This window comes from Bos indicus, chromosome 11 (assembly GCF_029378745.1).
Source record: "Bos indicus isolate NIAB-ARS_2022 breed Sahiwal x Tharparkar chromosome 11, NIAB-ARS_B.indTharparkar_mat_pri_1.0, whole genome shotgun sequence".
NCBI lineage: Eukaryota > Metazoa > Chordata > Mammalia > Artiodactyla > Bovidae > Bos > Bos indicus.
In genome coordinates this window covers 37,091,682-37,111,926 of record NC_091770.1, presented here as the reverse complement: position 1 = coordinate 37,111,926, position 20,245 = coordinate 37,091,682, and the positions used below count along the sequence as shown (strand labels likewise).

The 20,245-nt window shown below is 43.7% G+C and overlaps 1 protein-coding gene across 1 annotated transcript in view; it reads right to left on the bottom strand.

Moving 5' to 3' along the window:
• EML6 (EMAP like 6) overlaps positions 1 to 12,940 on the bottom strand; it is a 322,773-nt gene extending 309,833 nt beyond the window's left edge. The window contains exon 1 of the mRNA XM_070798676.1: positions 12,601 to 12,940. Coding sequence (XP_070654777.1) covers positions 12,601 to 12,620 — 20 coding nt within the window. The 5' untranslated portion in view covers positions 12,621 to 12,940. The remainder of the gene's footprint in view (positions 1 to 12,600) is intronic.
• Positions 12,941 to 20,245: the final 7,305 nt, after the last annotated feature.

The window sequence follows — 20,245 nt, the reverse complement described above, 5'->3', positions numbered from 1 at the left end:
AAATCCACTGATAGTTCCATCATTCAATCCAACCACAATTATTATTTTTCCATGCATAAGCTTTGTAATCTCAAATATATACAGTCTAGTATCTCTTATCTTAATATAGCAAGGTTTATTTAACCATTTTCCTGCAGCTAAACACTTTTTTTGTTGCTGTATCCTTTCATAAATAATGATGCAATAAATCTGTTTATACAAAAAGTTTTTTTAGCTATAGCATAAATCCTCAACAGTAAAATTATCTTTCAAAGGGTATAAACATTCTCAGAAGCCTGAAAAATTTTCCAAACAAATTGTTGTCAGTAGAAATTTATGAGAACTCCAGGTTCACTGACTCTACGGACAGGAGTTTGAGCCAGCTCTGGGACTTGGTGACGACAGGGAAGCCTGGCGTACTGCAGTCCGTGGGGTTGCAAAGAGTCGGACATGACTGAGCAACTGAACTGAACTGAACAGGTTCATTTAATTGTCACTAGCATTGATTAACATTTTGAAAGTCTTTGTTAATAGGCCAAATCAATCTCTTTATAATTGTTTTTACATTTCTTTTGCAACTAATGAAGATGCACATTTTAAAATTTGTGTTGACCTATTTAATTCCTCCCTAAAAATCTTTTTTTCCGAGTTCTTTGCCCATACTGAGATGTCAGAGGTTTTCCTTTGTTTATGGGTTCTTTAAGCATATTTTAGTTATTAGCAATTGTCAGGTCTTGTCTGTTTTTTTCACTGGAACTATTTTCCCTCTGCCATCTGCATTTTATTGTTTTGATTTTAGAATGTTGAGTTTTTATGAATTCATATCTAACTTGTGTGCTTTGACATGGATCCCTTTAATCAGAGGTTTAATCAAGATTCCATTTTATTTTCTTCTATTTGATATATTTAGATCTTTTAGAACTTCTTTAATTTATTTAGAATTAATTTCTGTGCAATGTTAGAAGAGGATTGAATAAGTATTTTAAATTCCTTAATCCAAATTCCTTAATCGTGTTTATTGGCTAATCTTCCCTTTTCCCATTGACCACATGGCCTTCCTTATATTTTTGTTTCTTATGCATAGTATTGCCCGGTTCTCATTTCTGTACTAGGTACTATGTTGCATGGATTTGTATCAGTATTATATGCTTTACATAGTTTGAGAATATCTTTTCGTAAATGGCAGCCTTGGTACCCATTAGGATGATCACAGTCATTTTCTTTGATATTTATTATCTATTCCAAGTAAATGATTTTATCTTTCAAAAATGTTCCATGGTTTTCACTGCAAATTTGGATAAATCTATAGTTTAAGTAGCAATTGTTTCTTTATTATGTTCTTGCCTCCAAAAGGAGCACAGTCCTTGGATCCATTCAATCAGGCCTTCTTGTAGCTCACCATCATTTCTGCTTGTTTATTCATTTAGTTGGTTGGTTTTCTTTTCATGCTAAGTTGCTTCAGTCACGTCCAACTCTGTGACCCTATGGACTGGATCTCACCAGGCTTCTCTGTCCATGGGATTTTCCAGGCAAGAATATTGGCCTGGGAGTCATTCCCTCCTCCAGGGGATCTTCCCAACCCAGGGATCAAACCCAGGTCTCTTACGTCTCCTGTATTGGCAGGTGGGTTCTTTACTACTCACGCCACCTGGGAAGCCCTTTCTTCTCATAGGTCATATATATTTCACATTAAAAGTATTTCTTGGTACTTTATGGGGTCTTATTTCTATTGTGAATAGGGTCTCTTGTTCCCTACATGCTGCTGCTGCTGCTAAGTCGTTTCAGTCATGTCCGACTCTGTGCAACCCCATAGACAGCAGCCCACCAGGCTCCCCTGTTCCTGGGATTCTCCAGGCAAGAACACTGGAGTGGGTTGCCATTTCCTTCTCCAGTGCATGAAGTGGAAAGTGAAAGTGAAGTCGCTCAGTCATGTCTGACTCTTAGCGACCCCATGGACTGCAGCCCACCCGCCTCCCCTGTCCCTGGGATTCTCCAGGCAACAGTACTGGAGTGGGGTGCCCTCGCCTTCTCCCTGTTTCATACATAGAGGAATGTAATTGATTGTATATTTACCTCAGATCTGGCCCTTTTTGTGGCTCTATTCTCACACTGGGAAATGATTTCTAGTTTAGGTTTTCTGGAAATACAAGTTGTTTTGACTCTTAACTGGGCCTGGAACTCTGTTAATTCATGGAGAAAACAAAAATCATTATGGTTTTAAGAGGGCCAATCAACTGGTTGATTTGAATAGTTCCTTTCATTGTTTTGAGGATATAGCCTATGTTTTAGGGATGTTACCATGCAATCATGTAAAACTAGAAATGTGTGTGTATGCTGATACTTAAGGTACAATAACAGTTCTTGATTCAGATATGAGCAGGGCACCCAGCTAACTCTCACTGTATTGACAATCTCAGGTGAGGAGAAGAGAGAATTCTAAAATGGAAGGGAAACTGAAGAACTCAGCAGAATGACTGAACCAGTGGTGGGTTCAACCAGCCCGGATGTCAGAGTCCCTTCCACACTGGGTCTACCTTTATACAGATAGGTTTGATACCACCCATGTGTAGATAGATTCCTGAAAGAATCAGAACGGCATTGGCTTCATGGATGTTTATCACTTAATGCTGCTATGGAGATACTCATTATTGCCTTCATTTTAGCCAGGAAACAAGGTTCCTCTCTGTCCTCTTCATCACAAGTCTCCTATGGAAACACATGGAAGTGGGCTCTGGCTCCCTTTATTTTTCTCCCAGGAGCCAACATGGCCAACGGTGCTGCCTGTCCCGGGAGAAGTGGCCTTGCCCAAGCCCCTGAAGACTAAGATGAAGAGAGATGGAAGCAGGGCATTCTACCCCAAAGAAAAGCTGCGGGAGGGCAGGGGACAAAAACAGTGAGAGGATAATTAGGAGGGTAGGAGGAAGGTGAGAAAGGCCTGGTGTGGACTGATAGATGCCTGAAGCCTTAAGGGTTAAAAAAAAGAGTTGGGGGGGGGGCTGTTATAATCCATCCCCTGCATTCTGTGTAACATCTAAAAACCAGAGTTTCCTTCTGACAATGGCTATAACTTCCTACCTTCCAACTGTTAAAGGACTGCTTGAGGGGTCACCTTATCTCCTCTGGAGAAAGGTCAAGAGAAAGGGTCCTAACATGTGAGCCACCACATTTATTCAAAGTTTCTGTCAAAAAGGTGAGTAAAAAGTCCAGCTGGAGTAGCAATTTGGCAGAGTTTGAAAGTTCAAGGGGTGCAGGCGTATCCGTAGGAAACTTTCCACTGAGCAATGTCAACCAAATGCTAGAAATGTCAAAGTAATACAGTTAGCGAAGAGCTAAGAGAAATGACTTGTGCCCTGAGAAGCAGCTGGAAGATGATAGAAAAAGGTCATTTTTTTTTTTTTACAATCGGGAAGTAAAAGTAAAGCTGGCAATCTCTGTGATAAGATCTATGACCAGGGACCCCTGCCCAGAAACTCAGAGTCAGGAAGCGCAGTGGCACACCACTGGAGGAGAAGTCCCCTCAGGCTGTGCCTGAAAGGTCAGAGGGAACAAGAATTCAGCTGTTTTTCTTCATGTGTTCTGACCCAGAGGCTCCCTCCTTCTTCCTCTTAGATGGCTGCTGTCTGTGTGGCTCGCTCTCGTATAAAATCAGGAAGAACTGTCATTCCTAGTTACCTGGGGAGAAATGAGTTCAAAGTAACCTCCTGTGCTGGCAAACCCATTCTTCCTCCAAGCTCTTGACAAACCGACTGCCTGCACTTGGGGGTGCCCAGGCCTCATCCTTTTGGGGAAGGGCCTTGTAAGACTCCTGCTTCTTGGAAGGAAAGCTCTGACAAACCTAGACAGTGTATTAAAAAGCAGAGACATCACTTTGCCAACAAAGGTCTGTCTAGTCAAACCTATGGTATTTTCAGTAATCATGTATGAATGTGAGAGTTGGACCATAAAGAAGGCTGAGTGTTGAAGAATCGATGCTTTTCACCTGTGGTGTTGGAAGACTCTTGAGAGTCCCTTGGACTGCAAGGAGATCCAACCAGTCAATCCTAAAGGAAATCAATCCTGAATACTCATTGGACGGAGTGATGCTGAAACTCCAATACTTTGGCTACCTGATGCGAAGAGCCAATCCATTGGAAAAGACCCTGATGCTGGAAAAGATTGAAGGCAGAAGAAGGGGTGGCAGAGGATGAGATGGTTAGATAGCATCACTGACTCAATGGTCATGAATCTGAGCAAACTCTGGGAAATAGTGAAAGACAGAGGAGTCTGGCATGCTGCAATCCATGGGGTTGCCAGGAGTTAGAAACCACTTAATGACTGAACACCTTACTAGCCTTGCTCACCACTGCCCCCAGAGTATGATGCAGTGCATGACACCATTGGACACAATCACTGAATGAAGTTTTAAATCAAATTGTATTTTCAACCTGTCTCTGCTCATTCCTGAGGCTCCACAGGACTTCCTTCAGAACACTGTTTCAGACTCAGGGTTTGAAACAGAGGGACAAGGGACTTTTATTCTATCCTCTTGTCCTCAGATACTATGGAGTCTCTGCTGTGATCTCTAGCCACACCAAAAACAGGCTTTTTCCTGAGAAAATTGATCCAGGACTGGAGAGTCACTCATTTTCTTAATTTGGTGGAAATCCAGGCTGGGTCTTAAGAAACCACCTATTTTCCCAGAAGAGTTGGTCATGGCTAGAGCTGCCAGAGGCAATGGCACCCCACTCCAGTACTCTTGCCTGGAAAATCCCATGGACAGAGGAGCCTGGTGGGCTGCAGTCCATGGGGTCGCTAAGAGTTGGACACGACTGAGCGACTTCCCTTTCACTTTTCACTTTCATGCATTGGAGAAGGAAATGGGAACCCTCTCCAGTGTTCTTGCCTGGAGAATCCCAGGGATGGGGGAGCCTGGTGGGCTTCTGTCTATGGGGTCGCACAGAATCGGATATGACTGAAGCGACTTAGCAGCAGCAGCAGAGCTGCCAGAAGGGTCTCAGTGCCACCCAGACCTTGAGACACCTCTAGTCAAGATGGAGTGGTTAGCAATTGGGTTTGAAGTGGGGAGATGGATTTTTATCAATTTTAGACTTTCATTTATTTGAACGTCAGCTCACAAGGGCAAGATTATTTGATTTTGAAATTTAATTCCTTCAAAACGTCATTGTCTTTGGATTTTTAACGTTCAAGTAGGTCTGGTCTTTAAACTTTCATTTCTCCCTGAGAAATTTGTAATGTAAGAGGGATTTATATTCACAATGGGGACTCTTTATGATGTGTGCACTTTACTTGTGGAGTATCTTAATGTGATCATTTAAGGCTCTCATCAAAGAACCTCTAATGATAGACAATATGACTGATTTAAATGGGAATCACAAACAGAATGGGGAGTGAAATGTCCAGTTTTGTGAGCTCACTGTATGGTTCTGACCCATCTCAGAGCCTTCTGCAGCAAAACTTAAAATGCCCAGCAGATTTTTTGGAGCCTGAAGCTTATACAATTTGCAGGAAGGGAGCAGTTTAAAGATAAAAGAATGTAAGTTGATGAATACAAAATTAGCTTTAGGGCCTTGGAAGGGGCCTGAGTATGTGCGGGGTCGTGAAGTGTGAGCATTGTCTACTTTGTGATAAATCCATCTCTGTTGCCCACCAGTGGTGTGGAGGGGACCCCCCAAAACAGTGGCTAGTCTATGAAGACAGGAGCAGGACCCTCCCGATGAGTTACTGGTAGCTCCCAAGATAGCCATACTCCTGGCTGAGCACAGGCTTAATGGTTGCAAACTCACTTCAAATGATTGTTTATTCGCAACAGATTCCTTTGGTGAATATCTATGGCCTTCATTGTAACCCACTTACCAAGCTACAGTGAAGGTAATTCTTAGATTGAATTCTGCTACCCATGCAAACACTGACGAGCAGGCAGACACCAAACAGTACTGCGACCTATTCTGGGACCTCTGTGAAGGCCCAGTTCTGTTCCGGGAGATTAACTGGAAGGTTAAACTTCTAGTTTAGCTTCTAGTTTAAGGTTAACTAGATGCAAATGTGACAACATTCTGTTGACAGGATATAGATAGATTGGGGGCACAAGAATCCTCCACTAAATATTTCAGTGTTGGTTTTTTGTTTCCTAAGAATAAGGGAATTTTCCTACATAAGAACTGTACCAATATTAAAATCAGGAGATTTAACTTTGATATAAACCTATTATCTAATCTTCAGTCCATATTCAGATTTTGTCATTGTCTCAGTAATGCCCTTTATAGCTTTTTTCCCCCTCGGTCTGGGATCCATTCCAGGATCACACACTGCAGTCAGTCACCAACACATTGCCTCCTTTAACCTGCAATAGTTCCTCAGTCATTTTTTGCCTTTCGTACCCTTGACATTTTGAAGCATAAAGACCAATTTATTTGTAGAATGTTCCTCCTTCTGGCTTAGTCTGATGTTTCATGATTAGATTAGGGTTCCGTATTTTTGGCAGGGATGCTGCAGAAGTGATGCTGTGTCCTTAGCGCATCGTTTCAGGAGGCACATGGTCACGGCTTGGGTGATGTTAAATCTGGCGTCTTGGTTGAGATGGGACACTCCAAGATTCCTCACTATGAAGCCACTGCTTCCCCCTTGGTAACTAAACAGTAGCCAGGAAGGCACTGTGAGCCTATGTAAACATATGGTTCATCATGCAACCCATCTACTATTTTGGGCAACATGGATGAGTTTCTAATTCTGTCATTACAATGTTTTTATTGTTGAATTCCTATTATAGGAAAGAATATTTATTTACTTCATTATGAACTCACAGGATGTTATTCAATAGGTGGTTATCCATTATTATTAAAATTTCAAATCCTGTTTAGGTAAGAGTGAGAGTGTCTGTAATTTCCAACACCCACTTTCTATACCTCTTATTTTACTGTCGTCACCCATTTGTCTGATTAACAGAGTCTCTATTGTTAGTCCAAGATAAAGATAGCTGAAGCATTTTTCAGTGTATATTCCTGAATTAGGAAAACTGAATATAGAGTGTAGATTCAAGCAAATGTGCATATTTACATCACACTGCCTATGCCGAAGAATTTAAAGTAAATTATAGAGTATATAACAGTGATTAAACCTGAAAAGTCAACAGATTGAAAAGCTGGGTAATGCTAAGAGGAAATGTACCTCTTTGGAAATTAGTGTGGTTCTTTTGCTCCCTGTCTGAGTACAAGTTCAGCTCAGCCCCTCTCGTTTTTGCTCTTGGAAATCCACCTTGCCTGTGTGGAGCTCTGTCACCCTGCTCCCCACTAAGCTGTAGCTTAACAACAAATGTCCTGCCCTCACTGGCGGAGGCAGAGGCAGTCCAGCACCTCTGTATCTGGGCAGGTAAGTATGTCAAATGCTCAGATTCCATTACAAGTCCATGTGCCTTAACAAAGCCACTTCCTCTAACCTAGCCTTGACCCAGTAATAAAGTTGATATTTTGACCTTTCTCCAAAGAATATGTCCTGTCTTATTTCTCAGTTGACTTGGAACCTGGCTGGGAAGAGGCAAAATTTATTGGAGCCCTCAGCCTTCCAAGGTCCACCCTTTCCATTTCTGCCTCAAGGCAGTTAAACTGCCTACAGTTGCTGACGACTTTCTCTCAGCCTTCAACAGACAGAAAGGTCATCAGACGAAGATGAACACCCGAAAGCCTGACTCATCCTCCACACTAGATGCTAGTGCTCCCCAGGATCCCTGTCGGTGCCTCATTTCTCATTCTCACCTCCTCCCAAGTTGACTTTCCACTCAGCAGCCTGAATTACGCTATGAAACGAAACCACACCTCATCTGTGCTCGGAACCCTCCACGATGCCCATCGCTCTCAGAGTAAAAGCCAAAGTCCTTCCCATGGCCTACAGAAATACAAGCATGGGTTGGATTACAAAATGAGAGGGTTAGACTCACCGTATCTTGCCTGTGGTCCAGTCCCTCACTATCTCTCTAAATTCTTCCTCCTACCCTTCCCTTGCTCTCTTCTCTGTAGCCACCCTAGGCTTGTCTTGTTGCTCTAACATCCTGGGCATATTTTGTCCTCAAGACCTCTGCCCTGGCTGTTCCCTCTTTCTGGAACAATTTCCCCTCATTTAGCTGCATGACGCATTTCTTACCTTCTTTGATATTTTCCCAAATGTCATCTTCTCAGTGAGACCACTGCTGGACACACCCCTACCTCAATTGCAACTCACTACCCACTCCTGCCAAATACATACATCTCTTTAATCTCTCTCCAGCACTTATTAGCACCTAATATTATTATGTATTTTACTGTTAATTGTCTGTGTCTCACCAGTAAAACGTAAAATCTCTCAGGACAGGTTATACAACAGAAGAAAGAATCTGAAAGCTAGAATACAGAGCGATTCTGCAGAATGCCTCTGTTATGGATGGAATGCTCCCCCTCAAGGCATGCCCCTCCCTCTCCACTCCCATGTTGCAGTCCTAGCCCCCAGTGTGGCTATATTTGGAGATGAGGCCTTTAAGTAAGTAGTTAAGGGTGGGGTCCTGATCCAATGGGATTAGTGTCCTTACAAGAAGAGACCTTCCAGCTGCTTCTCTCTGTGTGCCCAGAGAGGTCATGTGAACACACAGTGAGTTGGTGGCTATCTATAAGCCAGGCTTAGTGGGTAAAGAATACACCTGGAATGCAGGAGACATGGGAGATGTGGGTTCAGTTGCTATGTTGGGAAGATCCTCTGCAGAAGGAAAATTGAAACCCACTCCAGTATTCTTGCCTGAAAAATCCCATGGACAGAGGAGCCTGGTGAGCTATAGTCCAAAGGCTCACAAGCAGTGGGACACGAATGAGTGACTAAGCATGCACACATGCACAGGCCAGGAAGAGCGTTCTCACTAGAAATTGAATCTGTCAGCATGTTGATCTGATGTCTAGCTTCTGAAACTATGAGGAAAATAATTTCTGTTGTTTACTCCAACAAATCTTATGGTAGGTTGAGCAGACTAATGTAGCCACATAAAGAAATTTTGTTTTAAAGACACACAATAATATGGTAGAAATAAATCTAATATGTGAGTAGTTACGTAAACATAAAGAGATTATAAAACAGAGATTTCCAGACTAAATTTTTAAGAATAAAAATGTAAACATGAGTAGATAAATGTTAGTTACAGAAGATATACCTAAGACAATATAATAGAAAGACTAGGTTGGGAGGGGGGACAAAAAATTGGAAAAATATGCATTAACCAAATGATATTTGTTTACTAACCAAATGAAATAATATAAGAGAAAATAAAGTTTAAGACAAAATCATTACTAGACAGAAAGATAGTAACTACATAAAACTGTAAAACTTCAATTTATCAGGAAAATAATAAAAATTCTAAATGTGTATAGACTTAGCAATAAAACTTGAAGCAACATAAAGCAAAATTGATAGAATAATCCCCAACTCAGTATAGGAAGCTCTCATAACCCTAACACCACAAACATAAAGGGACAGTATAAGAAAGGAAAGTGATGCCTTTTCTCACTCACAAACATGACTGCAAAAGTCCTAAAAAATGCAGAAATAATAAACCAAACCAATACATCATGGGGGCTTCCCTGGTAGCTCAGCTGGTAAAGAATCTGCCTGTAATGCAGGGGACCCCAGTTCAATTCCTGGGTTGGGAAGGTCCCCTAGAGAAGGGATAGGCTACCCACTCCAGTGTTCTTGGGCTTCACTGGTAGCTCAGATGGTGAAGAATCTGCCTGCAATGTGGGAGACTTGGGTTCGATCCCTGGGTTGGGAAGATCCTCTGGAAGAGAGCATGGCAACCCACTCCAGTATTCTTGCCTGGAGAATCCCCATGGACAGAGGAGCCTGGTGAACTATAGTCCATGGGTCACAAAGACTTGGACACGACTGAGTGAGTAAGCACAGCACAGTACATCATGACCAGTTTATATTAGGCATGTGAGCTGGGCTAAATAATATTATCACTGTTATAATTTATTTTCCAACAAATCAAAGGAGAAAAAATACATGATTATATCAATAGACAGACAGTATTGCCACTAACACCTGCAGGACTTGGGACATGAGTACAGATGGAAGCCACATATCATTAAAATGATTTTTAAAAGGTATAAATCAGTCTAGAAAATTGATAGATAAAATATGCTTTATCCTCCTACCTTGATAAATATACCTCCATAAGGACAAAATTTTTAAATACACACAGAGCCTTGGTATTTTAATAATACTAAGAGCACGCAAAAACATCCAAGATGACTAAGTTTAAGAATTATTCTGTATATCTGGGTAGTCTTTTAATGGACTGGCTATGTTTACATGAATAATAAAGTGAAAATACATTTAATTCATAAGGTATACTTTTGTTCCATAAAATATATTTTCCTCACTTCTGTTTTAGTTAAATTACTAATTTTGATGTTATAATCAAGATGTTCATGTTGATGGTAATGATCGAAATGAAAATAAAATATAATTTTATAAAAGGAGACAAAATTTAAACATTTTCATAAAAAATGTAAACTAAGACAAATGTAAAAATTGAAAAAGTAAAATTATGCTTATTATATTCTAAGTAAAATTATTTTCTATGTTTATATTTTCTATTTTATAAAATTATATTTATCATACTTATACCCAGGACCAGAGTGTAACATATGGTTATGAAGAGAAATCTGCAAATAAATTCAGCAGGCCCAAATTCTACCCCCAAATTTCCATCATACTGTAAACCATCTGTGGGTTAGATGGTATTGATTATAAACATGAAATTAAAAACTAATCAAACAGTCTGTGAGGTTCCACATACGGTGACCTAGGAGTCACACTTTTTGACTGTTTTACAGAATAATGCCCCACCTAGAAAGATACCCACATCCTAATTCCAGAACCCAGGAATATGTTACATTCATTACACAGCAAAGAGGAGTTAAGGTTGCCAATCAACTGATCTTAAAATAGGGAGATTATCCTGTATTATGCATTTGGATGCAATGTAACCACAGGGACCCTTGAAAGTGGAAGAGAGATTCAGACGTTCAGAATGATGTGTTGTGAAAAGGATTTGCATCCACTATTGCTGGCTTTGAAGGTGAAGGAAGGGGCCACAAGCCAAGGAATTTGGTGTTTCTAGAAGCTGGAGAAAGCAAGGGAATGAATTCTTCCCTACCTCCGGAAAGGCAGCCCTGCTGACACCTCAGGCACAGCCCACTGACGCTGGTGTGAACTTCGGACTTGCAGAACTCTGAGAGAATAAGACTGTGTTGTTTTCAGTCTCAAGTTTATGGTAACTTGTTAAGGCAGCAAAGGGAAATTCATATAGCCACTCAGTCTTTTAACTCCATTCCTGTGTTGTTGGAATCCACACCCTCTTGAAGCAGAAGCCCCCTGTAAAAAATTAGGATACCTCTTCCTGGCTTCTCTTGCCGTGAAAGAGGGCAAGGGACCCTGGATCCTGTGTCTACCAATTATATGCACCTGCTGTAAAAAAAACCATGAGCCTTGAGCCCTGGCCCTCCTGGAGATGCTGGGAGCTTAATAAGTTCCTTTTCTGCTAAATTAGCCAGAGTTGGTTTTTGTGAATTGTAACTCAGAAGCCTCAGTAAACCAGGTATGAACAGATAATTTATTCAAAAGGAGAAAGAAACTCTCAAGCTCAGGAGAGGAAGTTTACCTTAGCTGGTAGTAAAAGAAACTCAAAGCAGGGTTGAGATGCTATATTATAATTACTAAAATTAAAAGCAATTGTTTTTGTGGCAAGACGGTTACTTTTGTTTATAGCTAGTAACTATGTGGATGCACTGTATGGAAAGTGGTAATAGGAAAATGAAAAAAAAAATCTGTAAACATGTTCTTAGCTCTTGACCTACCAATTCCCTGGAAAACATGGTGAAGTGTGTATGGTGAGATTAAACTTCATTATTTGTGTATTTGTGAGAGAGATTACTGATGCAGGCTTGAAATGTGTTGGGTCGAGGATGATAAAATTTGCATTAGGATTCCAGAAGATTTCAGGGAACCAAGGAATAAAGATCCAACTCAGTTTCCTCAAATGTAAAGTTCCTGGAGATGTCAAGGTGGCTGAGGTCAAGACCTAGCCCTGGAAAGGGCAATGAATCGCCAGAGAGAATATTTGCATGAAGGTGGAGCTGACCAAGCTCTGACCTGGTTCTTTCCAATGGCAGTTCTCTGAGGGCATAAACTCCCTCCAGGCAGGGCCATTTCACAGGCCACACTCCCCTTTAATCACATGCCTGGCTACAGGGTACACACCTCGCAAGCCTGTCTCTAGACCTTGCCTAGTTGTCATCACTGAGGGAGCAAGGTGCCCAGGACTCAGCTGGTCCTCAGGTTCTTTTCATTTAAACTGGAGAGAATAAAATAATTTGAATAGGATCAGTAGGAATACTTGTAGCAAATAGTAGTCAGGTGGATTCCCAGCTCACAACAGTCACCCCTCTTAGAGCACTGCCCCAACCACAGGGGAACCTGAAGTAATGACATGCCATGTCCTTGCCACTTAACCCTGACCTCTGGCCACCTCTTAGGGGTATACAACTGATCTAAGCTGGACCAGGTTTTGAAATTTGAACGGCGAGATGGAAGCTGGTTGAAGCATACCTTAATGCCAGTGTCCACATACTCCAGTCCCTGAGGCCTCCGTGGACAGCAACCCAAGCAGACTACAGGCACTGCCATTGGGTCTCGGAGGCGGGGATGGGGAGAGGTTCCCTGCTGCTTCAAGGCCTGGGCCCTGCCAGCAGGCGGCCGTGGCGAGGGGTCTGGGTCTCTGTGGGACATAGCCCTCAGCCTGTCCCCGGTCCCCCAGCTCACCAGCCAGTCGAAAGGCGGGAGGACCTGGAGGGCCCGGGGTGAGAAGGCCGCCATCCACCCATGCCCACCGCTCACCCGGGAGGACCATTGCGAACTGACCAGCTGACCGTTGGTGGCCACGACCTCTGACCCCGTGGCTCAAGTCTCTCGCTAACAGCTGCATGCCGGCCTCGCCCCTATTACACAACCAGTTGTTCTGGCACATTTATCTATTTATTATTTGGAAGTAAAATGTAAATGTTTACTGACTTTCTTCTACTGCAGTTTTTTAAACTTATTTTTTAAAATTAGACTATAATTGCTTTGAGATTCCCAGGTGGCCCAGTGGTAAAGAATCTGCCTGCTGATGCAGGAGACGCACAGAGATGAGGGTTCTAGCCCTGTGTTGGGGAAGACCCATAGAGGAGGAAATGGCAACTCCAGTATTCTTGCCTGGAAAATTCCATGGACAGAGGAGCCTGGCAGGCTACAGTCCACGAGGTCACAAAGAGTTGGACACAACTGAGTGAGCACAAACACAGTAATTGCTTGACAATGTTGTGTTCGTTTCTGCTGTACAACAACTCGAATCAGATGTATATATGTCTCCTCCCTCTTGAGCCTCACACCCCACTCCCCACCCCACCCCTCTAGGTCATCACAGAGCACCAGGCTGAGCTCCCTGTGCTAACAGCACCTCCCACTGGCTAGCTATGTATATGTCAGTGCTACTCTCTCCATTTGTCCCAGCCTCTCCTTCCCACCCTCACACATTTGGATCCAGCTTGTGCTCCTCATTTCTCAGCAGAGACCTTCTCCCTTTCCTCTGGAGTATGTTCACGTTCACACACCCACATCCACAGAGCCCAGGCAGGATGTCAGTGAGATCTGGGCAGACGCCCTTTATAGGAGCTGAAGGTAACACGGCTGAATGGTCACCCCTATTCAGGGGGATGGGTTGGTAGTGGCATCAGCCAGACTTTGTCAAAGCTTCAGGACACTCTGAGACCCTGTGGGCTTGCTGCTCCCAGCTCAGGCAGGGCTCACTGTCTTACATTCCCTGTAGGGACAGCTCTGGTCTCAGCCAAAACAAACCCCAGTAGCAAGGGTCTACTTCACGGGGTGAACAGCTGAGGGCAGCACCTGATACATAGAGTCAGAGCTCAGCAAGCAGCCACCAGTCACAGCCAGGAGAGATACGACTCTCCTCTTAGCTAAGAGGATAGCCCTGGAGTAGAAGACGAGCCCTCCACTGCTCCCAGCTCACACCCCAAAGATCTGAGACACAAGGGGAGCCATGTGGTAATGTTCCCACAGCCAGGCAGCTCCCCTGAGGGGCAGTTGTGATAAGAGGAATGACAGAAATGCCATGTGTCACAGAAAGATAACGTACAGACAGGTTCAGCTTTGCAAACTGTTCTGCTCTGGAATCTAAATCCTTTCCCTTCCTCACTGAGGAATGCCAAGCATTCTTCCTCCCCTTCTCTTCCAAAGACCAATGGCCACCTCTCCTGCCGAGACCTCTGACCCAAGCAAATGCCTCAGCACCCCAGCCCTGTCACATGGGACACCCTTGGCCTTTTGAGTCATGCATATTCTGGGTACATCTACCTCCTGTTCAATGACAAGAGATTTTGTAAGAAATATGGTGTTGAGTGGTGAAGGAGCAGCTCCCTCATTGGGTGGGGCTCCCAGGGACAATGGGCACCCACACGGATTGTCTTTTGGCCAGGTGAGGCTCCAACCACTAACTCAGGCACTCAGCACTCCCCAAAGAAACAGATAATTAGCACCTTTTGGAGGGCTTTACTTGAAAAGAAAAAAGAACCCAATTCTTTAGCCAAGCATTTGGTTAATTCATAAACTCACAGCATCCCAGCATCAGCTCCTTTCCCTGCTGAGCTGAACCAATATGGGAAGTAACCCCCAACTGGTTGCTGGAGAACGGAGCCTTGAGGATGGGAGCGAGCAGGACTAGACCTTTAAGGGCCCTTCTGATTCATTAACTGGCCTCTGTTCTCTGAAGCCAGGTGTGCCCTGAACAAGCACTTTGGAGGGCAAGCCTGGGGGTGGTATGGACACCGTGCAGTCAGGAGGCAAGCTTGAACACATTAGCAGATGTGTTTTAAATGTAGAGAGCTTCAGGCCTCATCAAAGAAAGTTTCTTCTAGAATCATCATTTCTACTTTTTAAAAGAAAATATGACTTTCAGAGAAGCTTCCCTTTTCTGTAACAAAGGCCTGTCTAGTCAAAGCTACAGTTTTCCCAGTAGTCATCTATGGATGTGAGAGTTGGACCGTAAAGAAGGCTAAGCACTGAAGAATTGATGCTTTGGAGAAGACTCTTGAGAGTAACTTGGACTGCAAGATCAAACCAGTCAATCCTAAAAGAAATCAGTCCTGAATATTCATTGGAAGGACTGATGCTGAAGCTGAAGCTCCAATACTTTGACCGCCTGATGAGAAGAGCTAATGCTAGGAAAGACTGAAGGCAGGATAAGAAGGGCATCTCCAACTCAATGGGCATGAGTTTGAGCAAGCTCCAGGAGATGGTGAAGGACAGGGAAGCCTGCTGTGCTGCAGTCCATGGGGTAGCAGACTCAGCACAACTGAACAACTGAACAACACCCCTCTTTGGAGGCTGGCGCTCTCATGCTGATATGCAACATTTGGGGGATCAGGAAGAAAGGGGTTTTAGCACTCCCATACTTATACATAATCTCCATCAACTTCCCCCACCCTCCTTACCCAAGCCATCCTCTTGAGGTTGTTATTCACTGATGTGTTTTTCTCAATCTTTTGTTGTAATGGATGCTAGGGGCCCATCCCCATCGTCTTCACTGTAATGGCCTGTGGTTTGGATAGACTCAGAGGGCACCCTGGTTGCCTGAGGGGATATCTCTTGCAGTCAGTGTGGTTCAGGGATGGTGCAAAACCTAAATTAATCCATTCAGAGTGAAACCCAGGGTTTCATTCAATGTTTTGGGGAGAGAGAAGCCCTCTCTCTCCTCCTAGTTGGGAAGGAAGACATGGCCTCAGAGGTGCTGGCAGCCACCATCTGGGGAGGGAGGCCAGGCTGAGGCTAAAACTGACCCATGGAGGAGGGTGGGGTTGACAGAACACAGAGATATCACCTGCAGTCCTGAGAAGACAGAGAATTTCTAGAGCAAAGCAACCCACGGACTGGTTCTAACCCGGGATGTTTTAGTTGTATGAGCTGACAGAGTCTGTCATTTTCACCACTGGGATGTGGAATTTTTGTTATTGAATTCATAAGCACTCTAATAAAATCATCTTTGGGAAAAAAAATACAGAGAGCCTCCTTCTAGCAGTGGGAGCAGAGGAACTGACTTATGCAACGCTGTGTTCATCATCTCATTTCTTCAACCCTCTTGTAAAGAGATGATCCAGACTCTGAGGAAGCCTGGTATGGAGTGGTATAAAGTACAGTATTGTAAGCTCCACTAGAGCTGGCACTTAGTAGGCCTCTGCCAAGGCGACAAGGGAATATTCATCTCTTGGCTGAACAGAAACCAGCCCAGGCTCAGAGCCCACACTCTTGCCCCAGAAGAGCAAAGGCTGGGCGAGCCAGATGCAGTACTCAGATCAGGCACCCAGGAAAGCCCAGGGGAGAGACGCGACAGACGCGTGGAACAGATGGCAGCGGGAAGGGGCCGCCAGCACACCAGCAAACGTGGGGGAGACGTCTACACACTGTTGAAGGCCTTTTTACCTGCAGCCCTGGGACCTGTCCCTGAGATGGAGGCCCTGATGGGAAACTAATACCTTGAGAGATTTTCTCCCGCACAAAACCAGAGCTCCAAGAACAGTTAACACTGGCAGTCATTCCCTGTGACAGGGAAACTAAAATGGTGACTGAACAGAGCAAATCCTCCAGGGAGAGGCCGTGAGCCAAGGCTTGCCTCAGCTCAGAGGAGGAAGGCCCATCACACCCAAGGCCCAGACTCCAGAAGGCAGGATGCCCCCCTACTGGAGAAAGTCCCTGTGGGCTTAGGGAAGAGAAAACCCCCTTTCCCTTTAAAGCAGCAGTTCCAGGAAATTCCATGAATGTTCTGCCTCCTTCATTTCCACTCGCAGACACAGTGGGTCCCCAGAGTATGATAAGCAATGGAAGGGATGAGTGGAAACTCACACTGGGGCCTGGATATGGAGCCCTGCAGGACAGCTGTGTGTGGAGAGCAGGGCAGGGGGCAAGGGGGAACCCTGCTGTGACCCCAGTCCTTCAGAGCTTACATGAATTTGAAGTGAACTCTGACAATCAAGGCAGCTCAGACAACGAACCCCATGTTTAGGGCTTAGAAACTGGGATGTTTCTGAGGACCCTGGTCTTCCAAGCTCCTCTGCAGAAAGGGGGAGCATTAGTCACTCAGTCGTGTCTGACTCCTTGCGAGTCCATGCATTGAAGCTCCCCAGGCTCCTCTGTCCATGGAGATTCTTCAGGCAAGAATACTGGAGTGGGTATCCGTTTCCTTCTCCAGGGGATCTTCCCAATCTGGGGATCAAACCTGGGTCTCCTGAATTGCAGGCAGATTCTTTACTGACTGAGCAACCTGGGATGTTTCTGAGGACTCTGGTCTTCCAAGCTCCTCTGCAGAGCAAACAGGCAAATAAGGTGCCCCCTCAGAAAAATCTGAATTCTACCAAATAATTCTACCCACTGTCAGCAACCTTCCCCCCTCCCAAATCACCCCAGGTCATGTGAGTCTAGGGTTGGTGGCACTGTCTCAACTTGAGTGAAAATTTCCTGAACAGCTTGGGAGAGAAGCATCAGTTTCTCACACATCCTGACCCCTCATTTAAAGGCAGAGAATAGGTCCCGCCAATTCCACTTCCTGAATCCCTCCTTTTGAAAGAAGGCTGGCCTTTTAAAAAAAACATAAGAGCTCCAAACAGGATGTAACATTCTTTCTCAAAGTTGGGCCAGATGGGATTTTTTTTTTTTTAACAAGTTGAAAAATTCATTTTTCTAGGACAGCCTGCATTCTTTAACCTTTGAAATACTTTGAAGTTCACATTTATTTCTCCCTTGGAAAATCTTTACTCAGTTCTCAAAATATTAATAACAGAAGAGCACTTTACTGCTTGACCCAGCAAAGTGGCAAAAAATAAGAAAGGTTGTGGGGTGGGGAGAGGTGGAAACAAAGAGAAACTAATTAAAACACACAGAAACCACACCAAGGGAAGGAGCTTTAGGCAACCCAAATGACTAGGAAACACCCACATATGGACTGGGGTGAGCATTAAATATACAATTATTTGTAGAACTAAGACTACAGAAGAGTTTAGAGGGAGAGAGAACTACTTAGTCATTTCAGATACAATAAAACCACCTACATGTGGGGATAAAGGGGAGAATGGAGAGACCACATATAAAACATTTAAAAAAAAATTGCTCTCAGCACTTCTGGGCACTTTCCCACAGACAAATAAAGGTGTATGTTCACCAAAAAAATCCACACATAAATGTTTACAGCAGCTCTATCCGTAACAGCCAAAAATTCAGAAATTATCCAAATGTCCTTCGGTAAGTGAATGATTAAGCAAATGGTAGTATATCCACTGCATTGAGTAGTGCTCAGCAGTAAGAAGGGAAGGGATACACACAATGTGCAGAGTAAGTACACAATAAGTGAAAGTCACTCAGTCGTGTCCAACTCTTTGCAACCCCATGGAATTCTGTAGGCCAGCATATTAGAGTGGGTAGCCTTTCCCTGGATCAATCTCTAGAGAATTATGCCAAGTGAAAAAAGCCCAGTCCTAAAAGACTATACAAAGGTCCGTTTAGTCAAGGCTATGGTTTTTCCAGTGGTCATGTATGGATGTGAGAGTTGGACTGTAAAGAAAGCTGAGCGCCGAAGAATTGATGCTTTTGAACTGTGGTGCTGGAGAAGACTCTTGAGAGTCCCTTGGACTGCAAGGAGATCCAACCAGTCCATTCTAAAGGAGATCAGTCCTGGGTGTTCATTGGAAGGACTGATGTTGAAGCTGATACTCCAATACTTTGGCCACCTGATGTGAAGAGCTGACTCATTTGAAAAGACCCTGATGCTGGGAAAGATTGAGTGCAGGAGGAGAAGGGGACGACAGAGGATGTGATGATTGGATGGCATCACTGACTCAATGGACATGGGTTTGGGTGGACTCCAGGAGTTGGTGATGGACAGGGAGGGCTGGCATGCTGCGATTCATGGGGTCACAAAGAGTCGGACACGACTGAGCATCTGAACTGAACTGAAAAGATTATACCCTGTGTGATTCCATTTATACAACATTCTTCAGACGACAAGTTTATAGCAATGGAAAACTGGAGGTTGCCAGAGGTAGAAGGGGCGGGGGCTGGACAGCAGGTGTGGCTGTGTAACTCGGCAGCAGGAAGGAGTGTGGGGAGACGGAAACATCCTGTATCTTGACTGTATCAAACACCCTGGAGGTGATACCCTGCTAGCCTTGCAAGATGACACCACTGAGGGGAACTGGGTAAAGGGTACACATATGAATCTATGATGATCACAGAATTTTAAAGTTTAATTAACAAATAAAAACTATTCTCAGTAATTTTATTGGTGGTGGTGCTAGTGGTACTGAGTTTCCATGCACGCAATTTGGGATAAAGCACATGAATAACTGTATCACATTCCATTCTATGCCTATTGTACCCTTGAAAGCCATGATTCTGAGTGAAAATGACCGGGATGTAAGGCAGGAAGACCCCTGCAAACCTGAAATCAAGTTTTGGTTTTTTTCTTGTCTCTTGATATGCCTGGAAAACAAGGACCAACCAGTAGCAACAGAATTGCAAGCACACAAATAATGGTTATGAAATACCATTTTACACTAAAAGAAACCAGGTTTTCTTAGAGGAATCTGATTGCAGGTCAGGGGGTAAGAAATGAGTGATTGTGTCAAGCCAGATACGGAGAAAGACAATATTAAAAAGGCTCAGCAGCCAACCTGAAGGGGCCTCCACCAGCCAAAGATGGAACATTTTTAAATTTCCAAAAGGGTAATTTCATGGATGGTTGGTCTTGGGAAATGGATAGTGAATGATTTCCCTATGATTTTCAATGGTGAGAAGTCCTGAGTTTTGGTGGACAGAAGTTTTGTTTTTTTTTCTTTCATTTAGGCTTTTGGGGTTATGAATCATGCTTGAAAAGACCAGCTCAAATCATAGTAAATACTCAGGCATATATCCCACCTTTCCTTTATGAATTCTACCACTTGATGAAATACTCAAGTATTCCAACTAATAAATGCAAAGAATGTATGCATAAGGAAGTATTATAGCCACCCTTCCCTGAAAAGTGCCAAAAACTCTGTGAGAAGGTAACCATGTGTCCACTGCTCTGATACACTCTATTGCATTGAGTGAAGAACTGTAGGTGGTACAAACACCAGCACTCTAAGTACTGCCAAGAAAACAACACTGAGGCTTG